The sequence below is a fragment of the Chiloscyllium plagiosum genome, chromosome 4 (genome assembly GCF_004010195.1).
Source record: "Chiloscyllium plagiosum isolate BGI_BamShark_2017 chromosome 4, ASM401019v2, whole genome shotgun sequence".
Classification (NCBI taxonomy): Eukaryota; Metazoa; Chordata; class Chondrichthyes; order Orectolobiformes; family Hemiscylliidae; genus Chiloscyllium; species Chiloscyllium plagiosum.
This window is the reverse complement of record NC_057713.1, coordinates 131,483,191-131,503,324: the sequence shown is the minus strand read 5'-3', so window position 1 is coordinate 131,503,324 and position 20,134 is coordinate 131,483,191. Positions and strand designations below refer to the sequence as shown.

General features: G+C 43.0%; 1 protein-coding gene across 1 annotated transcript in view; it reads right to left on the bottom strand.

Annotated features, from left to right (window-relative positions):
* cpa6 (carboxypeptidase A6) overlaps positions 1 to 20,134 on the bottom strand; it is an 81,110-nt gene that overhangs the window by 48,670 nt on the left and 12,306 nt on the right. Inside the window, exons 2-3 of the mRNA XM_043689378.1 lie at positions 17,104 to 17,179; positions 2,226 to 2,350 (exon numbers count right to left, since the gene is read on the bottom strand). Coding sequence (XP_043545313.1) covers positions 2,226 to 2,350; positions 17,104 to 17,179 — 201 coding nt within the window. The remainder of the gene's footprint in view (positions 1 to 2,225; positions 2,351 to 17,103; positions 17,180 to 20,134) is intronic.

Below are 20,134 nucleotides of genomic sequence, written 5' to 3'. Positions count from 1 at the left end.
TTGCTGGACAGTTAATCTAGAGACCCAGGTAATGTTCTGGTGGACTTGGGTTCAAATCCTGCCATGGCAGATAATAGTTTCAACAGAGAAAAACAACCTGGAATTCACATTCTAGTGGTGACCATGGATCCATTGTTGGAAAAACCCACCTGGTTCACTAATCTTCTTCAGGGAAGAAAGCTGCCATCCTTACCTGGTCTAGCCTCCATGTGATTCCAGACCCACCCCTGGGCAACAAATACTGGTCTAACTAGCATGTCCACATCCTGTGAATAAATTTAAAGCGTTCATTGAATGTTCATGTTAGTGCCCAGCGCTATTCTGTGGATCATGCCTGAACTCTCAGCCCTTGCTCACCCTCCCTGCTGTACGTTGTGTAGGACATTATCCTGACATCATTCTCATCATAAGTTAACCTTGACAGACAAATTCAAGCCCTTTAACACCCTGAAACAGATTCACATGAGAATGGCACAAACAGCACAATTTATCTCATTTTCTTAACTTGACTGATTGTCCCCACCAAGTAACACCACATCCAGAGTTCCAGGCCCTTCCCACTTCCATGCCCCTGACCCCACTGCACACGTCCCACCACCCTCGCCACTGATGCCCCTTCCTTGCTCCAAGCCTCCACACATGCTGCCATCTCCTGGTGACTGGTGCACGCCACCTTTAATCAAATAAGAGCTGAGCGCACAAAGATTCTGTGTGCTGTTTGTTTTATTGTGAGAGTCAGACATTTAAAAAGATTTTAAATCATGCAAATGTATTACACTAAGTACCCGCCACAATTGTGAGCTTGACAGGCCACAACACTCTGTGAACGTCATCGCTGCATCTCCACCTGCCATCTAGAAATCAACATTTCCCATCCAGTCAAAGTCAATCACTCACATGCGACCTCTCACACTCTCAATCCCAAACACTGGGGCTGCCATCATTTTTCCAGCTCTCAACACATATTGTAGAATCATTTTTTGTTCGGTACATAAACTGTAGTGCATTAATGACACCCTGGATTCTTGGGTATAATTGCACATAATAACATTGCTACTTTTTGAGAATGAAATAACAATACAGCAGCAGTGTGATGGAACAGTCTCCACTTGCCTGCTCCAGTACCCCTCCACAACACTCAAGGAGCCCAACACCACTTACCATGAAGCAATCTGCTTAAATGTAACCCCATTCACCACCTTAATCATTTGCCCTTGGCACCACCAGACACTGTGCTTGCAATGCCTACAGTCTTCACAAGGATGTTGGTTAGTTCAGTTGGCTGGACAGCTGGTATGAAATGCAGAGTGATGCCAAAACTTCATTTCGATTCCTATATCTGCTGAGATTATTGTGGCGGACTCTCTTTCTCAACCTCTCCCCTTGCCTGAGGTGTGTTGACCCTCAGATTAAGCCACCATCAGTCTTCTCTCTCTCTGTCTAAGTCCTATGGCCTGGTAAAACTATGGCATCTTTACCTTTACAATCTTCACAATGTATGCCAACAACTCACTAAGGCTCCTTTACCAGCAAACCAGTGACCTTCACCACCACAATGATTTAGTAGTTATCTCACCACCGCCTTCTGAGAAGAGAAAGTTGGATGGAGAATAAATGCTGGCCTGCTAGCAATTCCCACATCCCATGAATGATTAAATTAAATCACAACATTAGTCAATGCAAGGCTCATGCTCCTCCTTGCAGAGTGGTGTAGGAATCTACTCTCTGAAAAGGTGTAACAAGCCACCCACTTCAAAGGCAATTTGGACATTCATATCATTGAAAAAAATAAAATAAGAATGAACTATGTCAACAAATGTGGGAGCTAGAAAGAAGATGGGAGTAAATGGTGGAAATGGGAGTAAAGTGTGTGGACATTGGGTACTTTCTAATCTGCCGCTGAGTAACAGATATATGGTATTGTGCAAATCTCCCCTGCAACAAGTTCATAATTTCATCAGTGTACATGGGAACATGAAAGATATTCTAAGGAGGGACAAACTAGACCGGTCAACTCTGCTTGGTTTTCAGATACAAAGCAACATTGTGGTAACTGAGAGCAAATTAACTTTCCCAACCAGAGCAAATCCTAAAGCTGGCAAGTACAAAATAAATTAGTCGGCAATACGTTATTAAATTTGATTGACAGGACGTTTGCAATGTTGAAGTGAAATAGAAGTGCCAAAGAGGAATGTGCAGATTTAAAAGATAAAATGTAAACTTACTTAAAATCAATTCCAGCCTGTAGAAGTGACTGAAAGATTTTTTCAGACCAATTTCTGGGCACATGTATATCTACTAGAACACCAGGTTTAACAGAAAGAATACTGCTGGGCTGCCAGAAATCCACCTGCAAGCAGAAAACAGTCTGTAATCGTTTATGCATTTTAAAATGCCGCTCAGTTACGTAACGACTCTTGTGATGTATAAGTATATTGCAATTTATTCAGGGATGCCAATAATGCATGGAATGAGCATCTTTGAAAAGAAACAGAAAATTAAGACGAATCACATTCATGGGAAAATTAAGCTTCACTTTAAGATCCATCCATTAACTTCTGCGGCCATTTGTACATTACGGTATACATACCAATCACTATTTCTATTCCCTAACTGGTCGGACTCCTTTCTTTTCCACTGTTAGTTTTTAAAAATCTACCTTAACTAAAGTGGCAGTGATGATAACTTCAGATCGAACAGGAGTTATCAATCACAATAGTGTGATCAATGGACTATTAATGAGATGCATTCAAAGCCACAGTGCACATCACCTGACGATGGAGCGGTGTTCTGAAAGCTTGTGATTTCGAATAAACCTGTTGGACTACAACCTGGTGTTGTGGGCTTCTGACTAAATATGCATGTAAGACAATTTGAAAATATCTTATCTGAAACAGCGAAAAGAATTATATAACTTTTTCCCCCAGCAGACATTCAATCTCAGTGAAGTATCATACCTACTTTCATACTTTAATTTCTGATCATGTTGACAAGGTTTATTGGAAACTCTTAAATTTAAGAAATAAGTGATGAAAAACAGAACTGAACTCTGTGTTAAAATGCAAGGTTTTTTTTGCATATGTTTATATATCCATGCAAGTGCAAATATTAACAGGGATAGTTCATAGTTTCATCTTCTGAAAAGAAGATTCCATTTTAAAATTTAATCTCAACCTGTCCTTTTATTAAATAAATACTGCTGCTACCCAGAAATGAAAGGAACCTGCTGACTTTAAGAAGTCAGTGTTGGTGGATCATTGTTTCCAGCAGCACAATAGTGCTGGTACAGAGACAACCCAGCGAAATATTACAGTTGTGAAAAGGGAGCTCATTATGTTTAAACATCAGTTTAAATGGTTTCTTTTCTGGGAAGCAGAATCAACAAATGTTTCTGGGTTGCTGAAGGAGAGTAAAAGAAGTTTGGTGGTATCGAGAAGCAGTTACACACTTTTATAATAAACACTGTGAACACTAGAGAAACTCAGCAGGCCTGGTAGCGTCTGTGGAGAACAGAACAGTTAACATTTTGAGTCTGGTATGAATCTTTGCCAGAACTCAAAGGTGTTGGAAAATAGGTTTGTTCTCATACTTTAGGCAGGAGAAGTGGAGGAGCAAGAAGGCAGATGGTATAGAGGCAGGAAAGGGGTCACCCAGTCTGCATTTGATGGTGTTAATATTTTGGAGATTGCATTGTGCATGGCTTCGCCTGGAAGGTGTGACTGGGGCCTTGGACAGTGAGGGAGGGGAGGTGAATGGGTTAGTACTTGAACCTTCTGTAATTGCACAGGAAGCTGGCGTGGGGGAGTGAGGAGGCAATTGGAGTGATGGAGGAATGGACCAGGGTATCATGGAAAGAATGGTCCTTGAAGAATTCTGACAGTGGAGGGGAGAGGATGATGTGTTTGATGTTGGCATCATGCTGGAGATGGCAAAAATGATGGAGAATGTGGAGACTGGTAGGATGGGATGTGAGGATATTCAAGTCCCCCACCCAGAGTACATTCTCCACTCATGCCACCTTCATTGCAAGTGGTGTTTGTCATAGAGTTAGAACTCATTTATCAGTCAAGAGAGCAGGAGATGTTAAACAGCAGGTGGTTTGCTTTTCTATGACTTGATGCTATGGACTCATGGGGTGAGGAATCAATGTTAAGGACTCCTAGGGGAACTCTCACAACTGTATGTCACTGTGTCACCACTTTTGTTGGTGATGGTGTTGTCTGAGACACTGTCTGTGACTAGACTTTGGAGACACTACTCCCAATTTTTGTACGGACGCCTAGATGTTAGTAAGGAGGATTTAGCAGGCTTGATGGGGACGTATTTTGCTATTTTCCAGTACCTTAATTAATACCAGGTGGTTCATTACTTTTTTTTTCCTTTCTAGTGGTTGATACAACTAGCATGCTAGGCCATTTCAGAGGGCAGTTAAGACTCAGCCATTGTGCTGTGGGTTTAGAGTTACACGTTGGCCAGACCAGGTAAGGACAGCAGTTTGGGATTTTACAATAATGGTCAATGCTTCTCATTAGATTTTTATTGAATTCAAATTAATCTCCCATGTTGGTATTCGAATATGAATTTGTTCCCGGGTTACTAGGTCATCACTTAAAAGTTAACTAACGTTATCTTTGTGATCTTTAATCAAAAACATAATTATCTGTTTCTTGAGAAATGAATTCCTCATTTTAAGACAGGACCTGATAGATAATAAGATTGATTTAATAATATAACCATAATAAGATAATTAAGACTGGTCACACAGTCTTAAAAATATAAATATCAATGATTAAAAAGTACATTGATATTAGGTCCTGGCCTAATTACCTAATGGTTGCTGTTATTATGCTACACAACAGAAAGAGAAGTTTGTACTGTCATGGTACAAAAGCACTTCAAAATATTTTAGAATTGATTATTCCCTACAGTGTGGAACCAGGCCCTTTGGCCCAACAAATCCACACTGACCCTCCGAAGAGTAACCCACCCAGACCCATTTTCCTACCCTATATTTACCCCTGACTAATGCACCTAACATTATGGGCAATTTAGCCTAGCCAATTCACCTGACCTGCACATCTTTTTGGATTGTGGGAGAAAACTGGAGCATCTGGAGGAAACCCATGCAGACACAGGGAGAATGTGCAAAGTTCACATAGACAGGGACCTGAGGCTGGAATTGAGCCCGGTCCCTGGTGCTGTGAGGCAGCAGCAACAACCACTGAGCCACTGTGCCGTCCCTTGTCCAGAAAAAGACGATGAAATACAATTCTCATGCACTTCCAAAGGCTGACTGACAGTCAATGGAGCTTTTCCCAGTTTCTACATTTGAGATTTCTAGATGACTCTTGTGCCTTCCTGAGCTGCCAATCACTCAAATTGGTGTCCTCACACGCACATACCATCCTGTTCCACTCCCCCGATGCCACCTCACTCATTTCACACCCACTACATTGTCTACTCACATGCCTACCTGCTTCTAGCCCGATGCCCACTTCCTCACATTCACCATGCATGCTCCCACACCTGCCCTGCTGCCCTCTCATGCCAGTTGCTCTCTGCCCTCCTGAGCTTCCTCCACTGCCAAATCAAAGCCACCTGCCATTTGGAGGAAGAACATTTCATCTTCAGCCTTGAAACCCTTCAACCACACGTCGTCACCATCAATATCACTAGTTTCCAAATCTTCCCTCCACCCATCACATCCCAGATCCAACCTTCCAACTCAGCACCGCCCTCTTGACCTGTCCTACCTGTCCATCTTCCTTTCCAACTATCTGCTCTACCCTCCTCATTGACTTATCGCAATTACATCCTACCTGCATTCGCCTATTGCCTTCCCAGCTACCTTCCCCCCAACCCCACCTCACCCCTCTATTTATCTCTCAGTCCCCTTCCCCCTCTATATTCTTGATGAAGGACTTATGCCTGAAAGGTTGACTCTCCTGCTCCTCGGAGGCTGCCTGACCTGCTTTGCTTTTCCAATGCCACACTTTTCAACTCTGATTCTCCAGCACCTGCAGTCCTCACTTTCTCCTTTCTGCCCAACTGTCTCCCTTCACTATCTCTGCCCCCTAAGATGCACCAGCTCCCTCCACATGCAAACATGCCTTGGCCCCTCAGTCAACATATCAAAGTGGTTTTGGGGTGAGTGAGTCCCAGAGTATATTAGATAGTGTTGTACAAAGGGTGCGTGCATTGGTCTCCAATAACGATCCTGTGCTGTGATCCCAGAACAGTTGCAAACTATATTCCTGACAAGGCCCACTTTTGAAATCTTGGCCAGAAATGTACGGCTCCAGGGCTAAGTGGAATAGCAATCTGACAAAAGTTATTCCTTGGTGCCCCTCAGAAGAGTCATTCCGTTGTATCTGTGAAAGGAGTCAGTTAAAGACCATCATGGTGTAATCCTCCTTGATGCCTAATGGACAATATTCCAGTTTGATTCAGCTATTGCACATTTTCCCCTATAATATTGCTGAGACCTTTTCTTCTACTTGGTTATAAGTTGGGTTATGTTGGGTTGGGTTCAGTTTTATAGTTGCTCAGGCATTAACATTTTTATTGCCAGCTATAAAAATAAGTGAGCTGGAACTCTTTAAAGTTATCAAAATCAAAAAAGATGAAGAGTGATCTGGACTTGAAACGTTAGCTTGCCCTCTTTACATGGATGCTGCCTGATCTTCAGCATTTGTTGTTTTCAGTACAGACTCTAGAACCTGCAGTAATTTAATGCTACATAGGCTAAGCCAACATTTATTGTCTATCCCTAATTGCCCAGCAGAAAGTGGGACAGTTGCCTTCATGAACCACTGCAGAAATGACAATGGTGGCCATTGACACTGACCTCTGGTAGGCCATTGACACTGACCTCTGGGAGGCTGTTGACTGTGACCTCTGGGAGGCCATTGACACTGACCTCTGGGAGGCCATTGACACTGACCTCTGGGAGGCTGACTGGGTGGGAATTGGAAGCTTGAAGCAAAAACGGTCAGGAAGAGGATCCAGAGAAAAAAACAAGATTAAAAAATTGTGGACCTTCTTGGCCCACGTTGTCCTCTGGAGCAAATATACTATAGACTGCCTGGCAAAGTGTTTCTTAACATATGTTTAAAATAGCAGTGTTACCAGATCAATATAAACTGCAGTTGTGACCTACTGTTGGATGGTTATGTTCACTAAACTTTCAAAGGGCTTCAAGGTTGTGCAAGTATTCAAGTGGAGCAACAGCGGAAACAGGTTACAATGAAACATTGTGTATCACAAATATGGGGCAGTGTTGTGGGAAAGTGAGAGGTTATGCACTTTGGGAGGAAGAATAGACAATATATATAGACTATTTTCTTAATGGGGAAAAGCTTTGGAAATCTGAAGCACCAAGGGACTTGGGAGTCTTAGTTCAGGATTCTGTTCAGGGTGACATGCAGGTTTAGTTGGCATGAAATACTACTGGCAGTAAGGAAGCCAAACACAATGTTAGCATATGTTTCAAGAGGGCTGGAATACAAGACCAAGGATGTACTGCTGGGGTCATCCAAGGCTCTGGTCAGAGTGCATTTGGAATATTGTGAGTAGTTTTGGGTCCATATCTAAGGAAGGGCAGATAGGGTGTTGGAAGGGGTCCAGAGGAGGTTTACAAGGATTGAGGACATTCAATGGAGTTTAGAAGGATGAGGGGGGATTTGATTGAAACCTTGCCGAATATTGACAGACCTAGATAGAATGGATTTGGAGATGTTTCCCCTAGTAGGAGAGACTAGCACTCAAGGGCACAGCCTGACCCAGGATTGTCACTGGGGTTAAAACATTCCTCACCGTCTGGAGGAATGCACATCACTGTAGGAAAAAAATAAGAAGCCAGCATTCTGTCCACCATCGCCTCCCTGCTACCTCACACTCACTCTATCTCTGCTACTCTCCTATCAAGACTCACACACCACTACTGTCACTGTCGCCTGCAACATATTCACTCATGCACTCCAACCCACAACACCACGAACACCATGTGCTCTCCATGCTGCTAACTCACTCACATGGGACACTTCTCTAGCTGCACCAAACCTCACAGCTGTGTCATCCACCCCCTCTTTTTTTTAATTGAAAAGATACAGAAATACTGAAATGGTGTCACAGTGTTATATTACAGTCAAGTTAACAATAAACAACCTACTCTACAGATACAATTGTTTCATATTTACTTAATTTAACTCAAATTAAAATAAACTTGAATTAAATAAATAGAATTAAATCAAATTACAACCGAGTTAAATTACATTACATTGGTCAACTCGGCACACCTCCACCAAAGCTCCCATCCATGGGAGGAATAATTATTACACCCATATTTACTACACCTCCTTCCCCCGTGGTCCCCGGACCACCATATACAGCTCTCTTGGCTATATAAAGGCCCTAATCAGTATCGCCGATAGATCCGTGTTTAAGTAATTTAAGAAGGGCTGACACGTCTTATAAAATTGCTCCGTTCCAATGTGCACCATTCTTGCCAGATAATCTTGGGGGACATACTCCATCACAAGTCTGCACCACCCCATAAGACCTGGGTTTTTTCTACTATCTAATTCACTAGGATGTTCTTCCTTGCACAGTGTGTAAGAATGTTAAAGAACCTTTTCCCGTGCTCACCCAGGGAGGGCAGATTCGGCAGTCCCAAAAGAAGGAATATCGGGTCTGCTTTAACTTCAATTCCCAGGATCTTCTCCAGCTCATTCACTATAGCACTCCAGTATCCACGAATCTTGTAGCAGGGCCAAAAGCAATGTGTAAGGGTATATATGCTAATTTTACATTTGGGACATCCTGGAAAAGACCCATTCTTCAACTTTGCGCACCTCTCTGGTGCCATATGGGGGCGCTGTGAAGAATCTTCAATTGCATATTTTTGCTTTATTGCATATTGAGATTTTTTCCCATGTGTCCAACAAAATGTCTTCCCCTAGCTCCTGATTCCAGATTCCATGGAGTCCCTCCATATCCCCCAAGGCGTTACCTCTCTGCAAATGATATATGGTACTGATCGAGAGAGTGTCCCCACATCGGAGCATTCTTCTCTCTATGTCTGACTTGTAGAACTGTGCCAAGCGTGTGGCCTTCTTCTGTTTATAATCCCTAACCTGGAAGTATTGGAAAAGGTCCCTATTAGGAATCCTGTATTTATGACTAAGTTGGTTGAAAGACATCAAGACCTCTCCCATGAATAAGTCTCCCAAACAGGAGATTCCCTTACCCTCCCATGCTTTGAAGCTGGAATCCATTGAGCCTAAATCCTGGGGCTCCCACTAATGGGGTGAACGGCGAGGTCTTAAGCAAATTGCCCTCACCCTGCCGCATTATCCTCCAGGCTTTCCCCATGTTTAAACCATTTGGACTTACACATTACTCAGCCATGGATCTCATCCTGTCCATAAACAGTAAATTGACGAGGGACCACCTTGTCTGTGAGATCTGAACATTAAACCATATTGACCTCAAGTCATTCCGCACACCCTGTCACCCATATATGACAGCAGGGTGCTTATTTGGTCTCTCTTCAGATCTGGAAGATCCACCCCCCATCATACCCTGTGGAAGTTGCAGCTTGGTAAATTTAATTAGGGGGCGCCTACGGCACCAAATAAAGAATCCAAGCCAACCGGCAAACCACCGTAGCAGCTGTCTGGGTAACCGCAATGGGAGCATCCTCATAGGATAGAATAGCTGAGGGAGAACATTCATTTTAATCAGAGCGATGTGGCCTAGCCACAACATTGGCAGTCCCTCCCACCATTTCAAGTCCTGCTTTATCCTCTCAAACAATTGCACAAAGTTAGTTCCATACAGCTGACAGAAGGCTGGGGTAATAAAAATTCCCAGGTGGAGAAAACTTTTCTGCGACCACCGAAAAGGAAACTGTGCTCCCCCCTCCAGCTCTGGCACTTCCACCAAACCTCCCACGGACATGACCTCCGACTTTGTAAAATTTATCCTGTATCCCGAAAAACTGCCGAATAATTTAACTTTTTGTATAAACCGGGTTTCAGACCTTCCCGGGTTAGCCAGAAGCAGAAGGACATCATCCGCATAAAGAGTAATTTTATGATCCCCAACTCCCAGCTTTGGTGCCATTATTTCAGGGTCCTTTCAGATGGCCTCTGCCAATGGCTCAATTGCCGAGGTAAACAGCGGCAGCAAGAGAGGACATCCCTGTTGGCTGCCTCTCCCCACATTAAGATTATTTGATTTGACACCATTCGTGACAACCACTGCCTTGGGGTCTCTATATAACACTGCACCCATCTAGCAAAGCACCCCCCCCAAGACCAAAGGGATCGAGAACACTAAAGAGATACGCCCACTCCACCCGATCAAACACCTTTTCTGCGTCCAGGGAGACCACCAAACCTGGAATCAATTTCTCCAGGAATACTTGCACTATGTTCAACACCCTCCTGATATTATTGGAAGAGCTGCAGCCCTTGATAAACCCCATCTGGTCTTTTTCTATAACAACGGGCAGCACCTTTTCCAACCTCAGAGCTACACCTTTGATAAAAGTTTGAAGCCTACATTCAACAACAAGATGGGTCTGTACGACGCGCACTCCTCGGGGTCTTTCCCTTTCTTTAAAATAAGAGAGATATTGGTCTTCCTAAGAGAGGGCGGAATGCAGTCTTGACTATACGAATGACGATACATCCCCAGATGTAGTTCAGCTAACATTAGTATAAACTCCTTGTAAAACTCACTCGGGGACTCGTCTGGATCGGGTGCATTGCCATCTTGGAGCTGCCTTACAGCCTCTTGCACTTCCTGTACTGTCAGAGGTGCATCTAAAAGGGAGGCCTGACTGCATTTATACCGGAGAGGTCCCGGTTTTTGAAATAGAATTCAATTCTCGCTACTCCATCCCCACAGCCATCTGACCAGTATAACTCTGCGTGGAATTCCCGCAATCTGGCATTAATCTTTTTCAGCTCTCGAGTGGTGTTGCCAGTTCGCTCCCTAATCGACACAATGGATTGCAGAGCACTTTTCTTCCTTGCCAGGTAAGCCCGCTATCTACCTGGCTTAGCCCCATATTCAAATAGCCTTTGCTATGCAAAGGAGACTCCTCTCTTTGCCGCTTGTGTGAGCACTGAGTCCAGAGCAGCCCGGAGAGCTGTGACCCGTTGTAATATAACCATAGATGGTCGACTATAATATTGTTGTTATAATATGCCGACTCAGCTGCCAACTCAGGGCCTCAATCATCCGGTGCTGCTCCCCTCTCTGCCTCCTTCTAGTTGCTGAATATAAAATAACCAGACCCCTTAAATACGCCTTGGTGGTCTCCCAAAGCACCGATGGATTACTGGCCATACTCCGATTGATGTCCCAGAAGGCTCTGAATCCTTTTGTAATATACTGGACAACATTACCACCCCTCAACAGAAATGGATCCATGTGCCAGTGCCGTACGTCTGCTCCACTACCCGTGATCTTAACATCCAAGTATTATGCCGCATGGTCCAAAATAGTTATGTTCCCAATCCTGCTGGTCAACACCAAGTCCAAACAAACCGACGGAACAAAGAACATATCAATTCTTGGGTGGCATTTGTGTGGGTTGGAGTCAAAGGGAAAATTCCTCCCATTACGGTGAAGATAACTCCACACACCCACTAGCCCCAACTCCTCACACAAGTCCACTAGCTGCCTAGACTGCCGAGGTGTACCCAACAGACCCCTTGGCATCCTATCTACCCCAAGGTCCATGAGACGATTAAAGTCTCCTACAATTGTGTGGTGCACCCCAAGAGCCATTAATTTAGCGACTGTGTCAACTAAAAATTTGAGAGGATGTGCAGGGAGACAGTAAACATTCAGGATGCCATACTTTTCTCCGTGTACCAGAGCCTTGAGAATGATAAACCGTCCATGCTCATCCTTGATTTGATCCATTACCTGAAATGGGAGGTTCCTTCGTACCAGTATGGACACTCCTCTGCTTTTGGAGTGGAAGGAGAAGAATACCCTATCGTACGCTCCCTGCTGTAACTTCCGATGTTCCCTACCGGTTAAATGTGTCTCTTGCAGCAGAACAATGTTGACCCTTTCCTTCTTAAGGTTTGAAAGCACCTTTTTCCCTTTAATACGGGAATGACTCCCATTTATATTTCAGGTGCACCACCTGAATGAATTGCTAGCCATGACCGCACACTACAGCCCACGGTCCCCCATGAGGAAGGAAACCATTCAATATATGGCGAGTGGAAAAGACACAGATTTTACCAAATCTAAAAATTATTCCTACAAATGCTACTAAAACTAAACAACTAACCACTACTCGTAACTTAAATGAACAAATACATAAACCACAAATCGCTAGGGATCTCCCCCTTCCCCCATAGGGGGCATTCACTCCCAACCTTATAGCTGTCCTGGCACCTTCCAGTTATGGTCGCACCACACATCCAGGCAATGGAGAAATCCCATTTTATATACACTCGTGCAAGTTAATAATGGACACCCTCTCCCCAACCCCTCCCCATATCTCAACCCCATAAATCTTTACAACAAAGCAGTAACCACTCCTCACTCAGAAAAAAAGGAACAGCAAAATAACAGATAATGACCAAACAGATATGATATTAAGCAAACTAAATTTAGAACAAAGAAAGATAAAAAATTATTATGCCATTGTCCGCAAGCATATTTTCCACATTCCCCCTTGGCCCAAGTCAATTATTTCAGCGAGTTCACAAATTTTGTTGTTTTTTTCCAGCAAGTTGAAGGTATGGTCAGATCCCTCATAATTAAAATGCAGTATTGCCAGATACCTCAGAGAATATGGAATATTCAAGTCTCTTAATTTTTTTCTTAACACCATCCTCTTCTTAATTATGGCCCAAGAAAAGTCCTGGAAAAGATTATGCTTGAACCTTTATTTACCAGAGCCTGTGGATTTCTTTCCAGTCTTCTGGATGTTTCTGTTATTAATTGCTTTTCTTTACAGTGCTGGAGTCCCGAGAGCGCTGATCAGACCCGGAACTACTCATTGCGATCCGGTAGGCCCACTCCACACTCACCCGGCCCGACTCGATCTCCAGCCCCAGCAACTCCGGGAGCCACTTCTCCAGGAATTCAGCCAGATTCTCACCGTCCTCACACTCCGGAAGACCCACTACACGTAAGTTTTTTCCCTGACCTCGATTTTCAACCTGTTCCAGCAAGGCCCGAACCTGACCTTCCAAGGTTCGGACCCGCCCCTGAGAGTTCTCCGTCGTGGTCTCTGCTGCTGTGGTCCTTTGCTTGACCGCTTCCCCGCGTCAATCCAATGCCCGAATCTCCTGCTCATGCTTTGTCAGGATGGCAGTAATCGGCTCCAGCGCTGTTTTGATTTTTTCATGGAGTTTTGTAAACTCCATGAATAGGTGCTGCTGCTTCACTGAGCGTAAAGACGCCGCCAGGGAGATTGAAATGACGGCTGCGGGTGTTCTCGACAGAGCAGGGGAGTGTTCTGCCAGTTGCACTCCCCTAGATCCTCTTCGTTTAGACGGCTTCATTTCAACTCCAGAACCTCCACCTCCAAATTTAACAAGTTCTAAGTGCTTTGCCTGCTTTATACTGAAAATCTTCCTCAGGGCTGGCTAATGGGGGAGGGAGTAGGAGCCCACCTTGCCTGGGGTATGGCACAGAGCCCAACACAGCAGGCTTTTCAGACTGCCACCATCTTGAATCTCCCACTTCCTCTCTTAATGTCCCTTTCTCATTCCAGGAGAAAAGCAGCCCCTTAATGGGGCAGAAAGACTCAAGATGGGTAGTGGGCAGCACTGACATTCAGCTCCACATCCCCTATGTGGAGAATGTCACAGGCAGGAAGGGCTGACTGACCACATCCAAGGTAGGCAAGTAAGAGGCTAGAAGAACAAGCAAACCAGGCAGCATCAGGAGATGGAGACATCAGCACTGAAGAAGAGTTATACCCGAAATTAAAAATCACACAACACCAGGTTATAGTCCAACAGGTTTAATTGGAAGCACACTAGCTTTCGGAGCGACGCTCCTTCATCAGGTGATAGTGGAGGGCTCAATCCTAATACACAGAATTTATAGCAAAAATTTACAGTGTGATGTTACTGAAATTAATACATTGAAAAATTGATTGTCTGTTAAGCCTTTCATCTGTTAGAATACAGTGACAGTTTCACTTCTTTCATGTGTAAATTACAAAACCTTTTTTTAAAAAAGTTGCATTCTTGGGTTAGCTGTTAACAATGGTGATAGCGGTGCATGTGTGAATGTGGGAGTTTGTGTCCATAAGGGTGTGTGTGGGTGTCTGTGTGCGCATCTGTGTGTATGTATGTCCATGTGTATGTGTGTATAGGAGTGCCTGTGTGTGTAGGAGTGTGTGTGTGTGTGTACAGTGCAATGGTGGTCACCTGTAATGTGACATGAAATGCTTGTTGCGACACGGGGTAAACCCTCCTGTTTAATTTAAAACAGCAACACAGAAAAGATTTATCCCGTGCAGTAATCTGTGAAACTTTGGGAGCCTAGGACAATTTAAAGTAAAAATTAACAACTTTATTTCTTATAGTATAACAGAGAATAATTGACTTAAAACAGCAACACAGAAAAGATTTATCCCGTGCAGTAATCTGTGAAACTTTGGGAGGCCTAGCACAATTTAAAGTAAAAATTAACAACTTTATTTCTTATAGTATAACAGAGAATAATTGACTAACAATTATTTACAAGTCCTTCCTCTAATCTATCTTTTACCTTCCCCTTCAACAATATTAGTCTGATAAAACTCCTAATTAAGATTTACAAAACAAAACTTCTTATCTCAAAACGAGGCAGCTTTCGTTTCTTCTCTGTATTCCTGTCATCTTTTCTTCTTCTTGGGAATCTGCTTCACAGGTTACTGAGCAATAAAGGTACCTTTAAAAGAGCTATTTTATAGATAATCTTTATATGCTGGTAATTTGGCAGTTCAATGTTTCGAGTGTAACCTTTCTTCAGTCCTGACGTCTCCACCTCCTGATTCTGCCTGGTTTGCTGTGTTCTTCCAGCCACCTGCTTGTCTACCTTGGATTCCAGCATCTGTAGTTTTTTTCTTGTGTCTGACTAACCATATCCAAGCCCCTGGACTGCTATCATAGGCTGCCCTTTGACTTATTGAACTGATGTCTCTCTGAATGAAGATTATTGCCCTGTCTGACTGAGGCCTGCTAACAACAATAAGAAACTGCCCTTCCATCTGACTCTGCCACTAATCTTGCCATAGCCTGTCATTCAAACTCTTAGAAGATTCTGCCAAAGGATGCATTCCCTCTAAAAAAACATTATTGCTGTCCTTTGGGCATTCCATTTTTGAATTCCTACATTTTACACGATTCATGACATTCTGTACGGTGTATTCAGATTGTACAGGTTTTGACTCTAATTTTTACCTCCGGATGTGCATCTAATTTTTTGAATATCTGTTCCATGCACAGATTGAATAATTTTAGCAACAGTACTTTAAGAATATCTGACTGCCCTTATTCTAATCAGATGCTCAGCATGTGGTCCCTAACTGTTAAGGTAGTTAAAAGGCAGGATTCAAAACAAAATCTGGGAAACCTGCATGCATTTATCAGTAGTTTTGAGTAAAACTATTCTGTGATGTTATTACACACCGCCAGAGTAAGTGGGACTTAAATCTGGGCCCCTTGTTCAGAGGCAAGGACAATGCCATTTCATGACAAGAGCCCTACCTGTAATTATAGGTTTGAGCTAATCTGTATTGTTATGAAGCTGCTTTAGTCTTTGAACCAGCAGTCATGTTAGTGAAGGTAAGTAAAAAAGACCAGGAAGAAACTGTACAAGGAATTTCAAATTTATTTTAAATTGAATTTTCATTTTAATTATATATATAAAAAACATGGACATTTCTTATCATCACCTTCAGATAGCATACCCTTGCATCTATGGCCTCACAATTCTTCTTACCTTTGGACCTAAGTTTGAAATGTCTGTTGCAGTCAATATTAGTCCCATTCAGCTAATTATTTCTTTCCCAGGACTGATGTGGCTGGGTGGAAACATAACTCTTCCTCCTCCATGTATCATAAGATTCAAGGATATGGGACAAGTGGGGGGAATTGGGATTAGTGCACTTTTAGCAGTGTTTATGATGGTGCAGACTCAATGGGCTAAAGGGCCTTTTCTGCTCTGTGTGAATTTATGAATCCACCAAGTGCTATTGGTAACTATGGTGCTTGTGCCTGGAGTGACAGAACTTGGAGGTGTACATTTTATGCTTTGATCTGTTTCCCCTTATTTTCTCCATCTTTATCTTTCTACACCCAGGCTCCCCATTTTTTGTTACCCTGACTTCTTCCTCTATGCTTTTTTTCCAGTGAATTCTCTCTGCTGAAATATTACTCTCAATCAGCAGCCCTTCATGGTCTGACAGTAGCACAAAGTCTCAGCCATTAGATATTCACCAGTAATAATAAAAAAAGACAAAACATTTAAATACAAAAGCAGAATTTATGACTTCAAAAAGGAGGAGCTAAAGTACAACTGCACCCTGCCCCTATTATTTCCTGTCAGTTTGCCCTGCTTTAATCTGTATAGAATCCCTACCATGTGGAAGCAAGCCATTGAGACCATCAAATCTACATTGACCCTTCAAAGTGCATCCCACACAGACCCACCCCATCCCTTAACCCCTCATTTCCCATAGCCAATTCACCGAACTTGCACATCCTTGGATTGTGGGAGGAAACCCACACAGACACAGGGAGAACGTGCAAACTCCACACAGACAGTAGCCCGAGGCTGGAATCAAACCCAGGTCCCCAGGCGCTGTGAGGCAACACTGCTAACCACTGAGACACTATGCTGCTCATTCTCAACTCAACATTTGGTCTCAATTCCCTGTAAACATCACAATAGATTATGGATAAACATGTTTCACTTTTTTTTTGTTGAACTTTCTAAAATATATTGTGTACACAGAGTTGTCTCTTAGCTGATTACTCAAATTTGTGAAAGAAGCTCCATGCACATATTGAAAGATTCTCTCCTCTTCAGCATTTATTGACATATGTCTTAAAGATTAATTCTTACCTTGACCAGTTCATGGAAACTCTTTAATGCGTCAACTTGTTGTTCGGTTTTTGGAAGTAATCGAATTACTTGATCGCTAGTTTTTAAAAAGGAAAGTTTATTTTATTGCAAATTTTAAATAGGCAGTATATCATATCATAGAAACAAAGAGCTTCATAGAATATAGTAGCAGGAGTAGGCCATTCAGCCCCTCAAGCCTGCTCCACTATTCAATATGATCATAGATGATCATCGAACTCAATCCCCTCATCCCACTCTCCCACTAAGCCCCTATAGCCACAACAGCTACATCTATCTGAATTGAATTAAATTGAATTGAATTTATTGTCACATGTACCGAGGCATAGTGAAAAGCTTTATCTTGCGAGTAATACAGGCAGATCACAGAGTTAAGTAGCATAGATAAGTCAATAATAGGTAAACAATGGCAAAAACCAAAACACAGGTACAGGCGAATGTTAAGAGTTTGTGAGTCCATTCAGTATTCTAACAATAGTTCTTACAAACTGTTTTGAAACCGGCTGGTGCGTGTGTTCAGGCTTCTGTATCTTCTCCCTGATGATAGAGGTTGCAGAAAAACATTGCCAGGGCGGGATGGATCTTTGAGAATGCTGGCAGCCTTTCCTTGACAATGGGCCTGGTAGATGGATTCTATAGATGGGAGGTTGGCCTTTGTGATTGTCTGGGCCAAGTTCACCACTCTCTGTAACCGTCTCCAATCTTGAATGGTACAGTTACCATACCAGGTAGTGATACATCCAGACAGAATGCTCTTGGTGGCACACGTATAAACGTTGGTAAGGGTATTTGCCATCATGCCAAATTTCCTCAGCTACTTGAGGAAGAAGAGATGTTGTTGGGCCTTTGTAACCAGTGCGTCCACATGAAGAGTCCAAGAAAGCTTGTTGTGGATGACCACTCCCAGGAGCTTGACACTCTCCACTCGTTCCACCTCTGTGTTGTTAATGTGTATGGGGGACATGAGTAACATCCCACTGAAAGTCAATAATGAGTTCCTTGGTTTTGCCAGCATTGAGAACGAGGTTGTTCTCAGTGCACCATTTTTCCAGATCCTCCACCTCCCGTCTGTAGTCTGTTTTGTCGTCATCTGAGATTTGACTGGGTGGTGTCATAAGTGAGCTTGTACATGGCACTCATCTAGTATTGGGTGATGCAGTCATGAGTATACAGTGAGTACAGTAGGGGGCTGAGTATGCATCCCTGGGGGCCTCCAGTGTTGAGTGTTAGTGAGGATGAAATATTGTCCCCAGTCTTCACTGATTGTGGCCTGTGGGTCAGGAAACCGAGGAGCCAGTTGCAGAGAGTGGAGCTTAGTCCGGGATCACTAAATTTAGTAATCAGTCTCGAGGGGATAATAGTGTTGAAGGCTGAACTGTAGTCAATTCTTACATAGCAGGTCTTCCACCTCCCGTATGTAGTCTGTTTTGTTGCCATCTGAGATTCGACCAATTATGGTGGCGTCATCAGCAAACTTGTAAATGGCATTAGTCTTGTATTTGGCGACGTAGTCATGGGTATACAGGGAGTACAGTAGGCACTACAGTTGAGTAGGCACTCCTGGAAGGGGGGGTGCTCCATCTTGAAAACACAATGTTTTGGCCTCAACCATTTTGTGTGGTATTGAATTGCCCAGACTCACCACTCTCTGAGTGAAGAGATTTCTCCTCATCTATATTGCTGAGCATGCTTCCCTTCATGAACTCAAGAGTCATAGCCATAGTCATACAGCATGGCAAGACCCTTCAATCCGACTAGTCCATGCTGATAATAGGCAAAAGTGAGGACTGCAGATGCTGGATATCAGGGTCTAGATTAGAGTGGTGCTGGAAAAGCACAGCAGGTCAGGCAACATCCGAGGAGTAGGAAAATCGACGTTTTGGGCAAAAGCCCTTCATCAGGACAAACATAGTCCCAAGCTAAATTAGCCCCACCTGCTTGCTCCTGGTCCATATCCTTCCAAACCTTTCCTATTCATGCATCAATTCAAATGTCTTTTAAATGTTGTAATTGTACCTGCATCCATTACTTCCTCAGGCAGTTCATTCCACACGCGAACCACCCTCTGTGTAAAAACTTTGCCTGTCATATCTTTTTAAAATCTCCCTCCTTTCACCCTAAAAATATTTTGATTTACAATTTTTAAAGTTCAATGTAAGATATGATGTGGAGATGCCAGTGTTGGACCTGGGTGGACAAAGTGAAAAATCACACAACACCAGGCTATAGTCCAACAGGTTTATTTGGAAGCACTAGCTTTCAGAGTGCTGCTCCTTCATCCGGGGGACAACGCTCTGAAAGCTTGTACTTCCGAATAAACCTCTTAGATTTAAACCTAGTGTTGTGTGATTTTTAACAATATACAATAAACAGCAGTCATCATTACAAAACAAAAATTCCTTAGCGTACGTCTATTTCCCACATTGCAGTTACTTATTTTGATCTCTCGGAATGTGAACTATTTTTGGAGATTATGACATCAAATATAGATTCTCTGCCTTGTGCACTTTCATTTAGGAGCGAAAAAGTGGGTATGAATCATTTGGACTGGATTTCTGCTCGGAGTGCCTGTTTCCATTGAGCATCATGATAAATGCCGGAAGCACTTAGAAGAAAGAGACAATCATCTCCTTATAATAATGATGTTACCCACATTTTTTCCCAATGCTAGTTTGTCGGTATGATCTATGCAAAATGGGCTTCCACAATTGTGCAGATGCAGTAACCTTCATTTACAAGGACATGGAAATGACCAATACTGTATTTGAAGATGACTTTGTAAATGCTCTAGTGCATTTTCTTAAAAAAAGGAATGTTAATCCCTTTGCCATTTCTTTGCAAAGGGTTCTGTCCATTTGTCATTTTTGCCTGTGCCTTTATAAATTTGGACCATGGATTTTGTTATGAATTGTATCTGTGGACAAAGAGGAGGAACAGCATCAGAATTTGTCAAACAGATAAAATTGTGCAGCAGTTGTGCACTGACACATACACAAAAGGAGAGCACATCAAG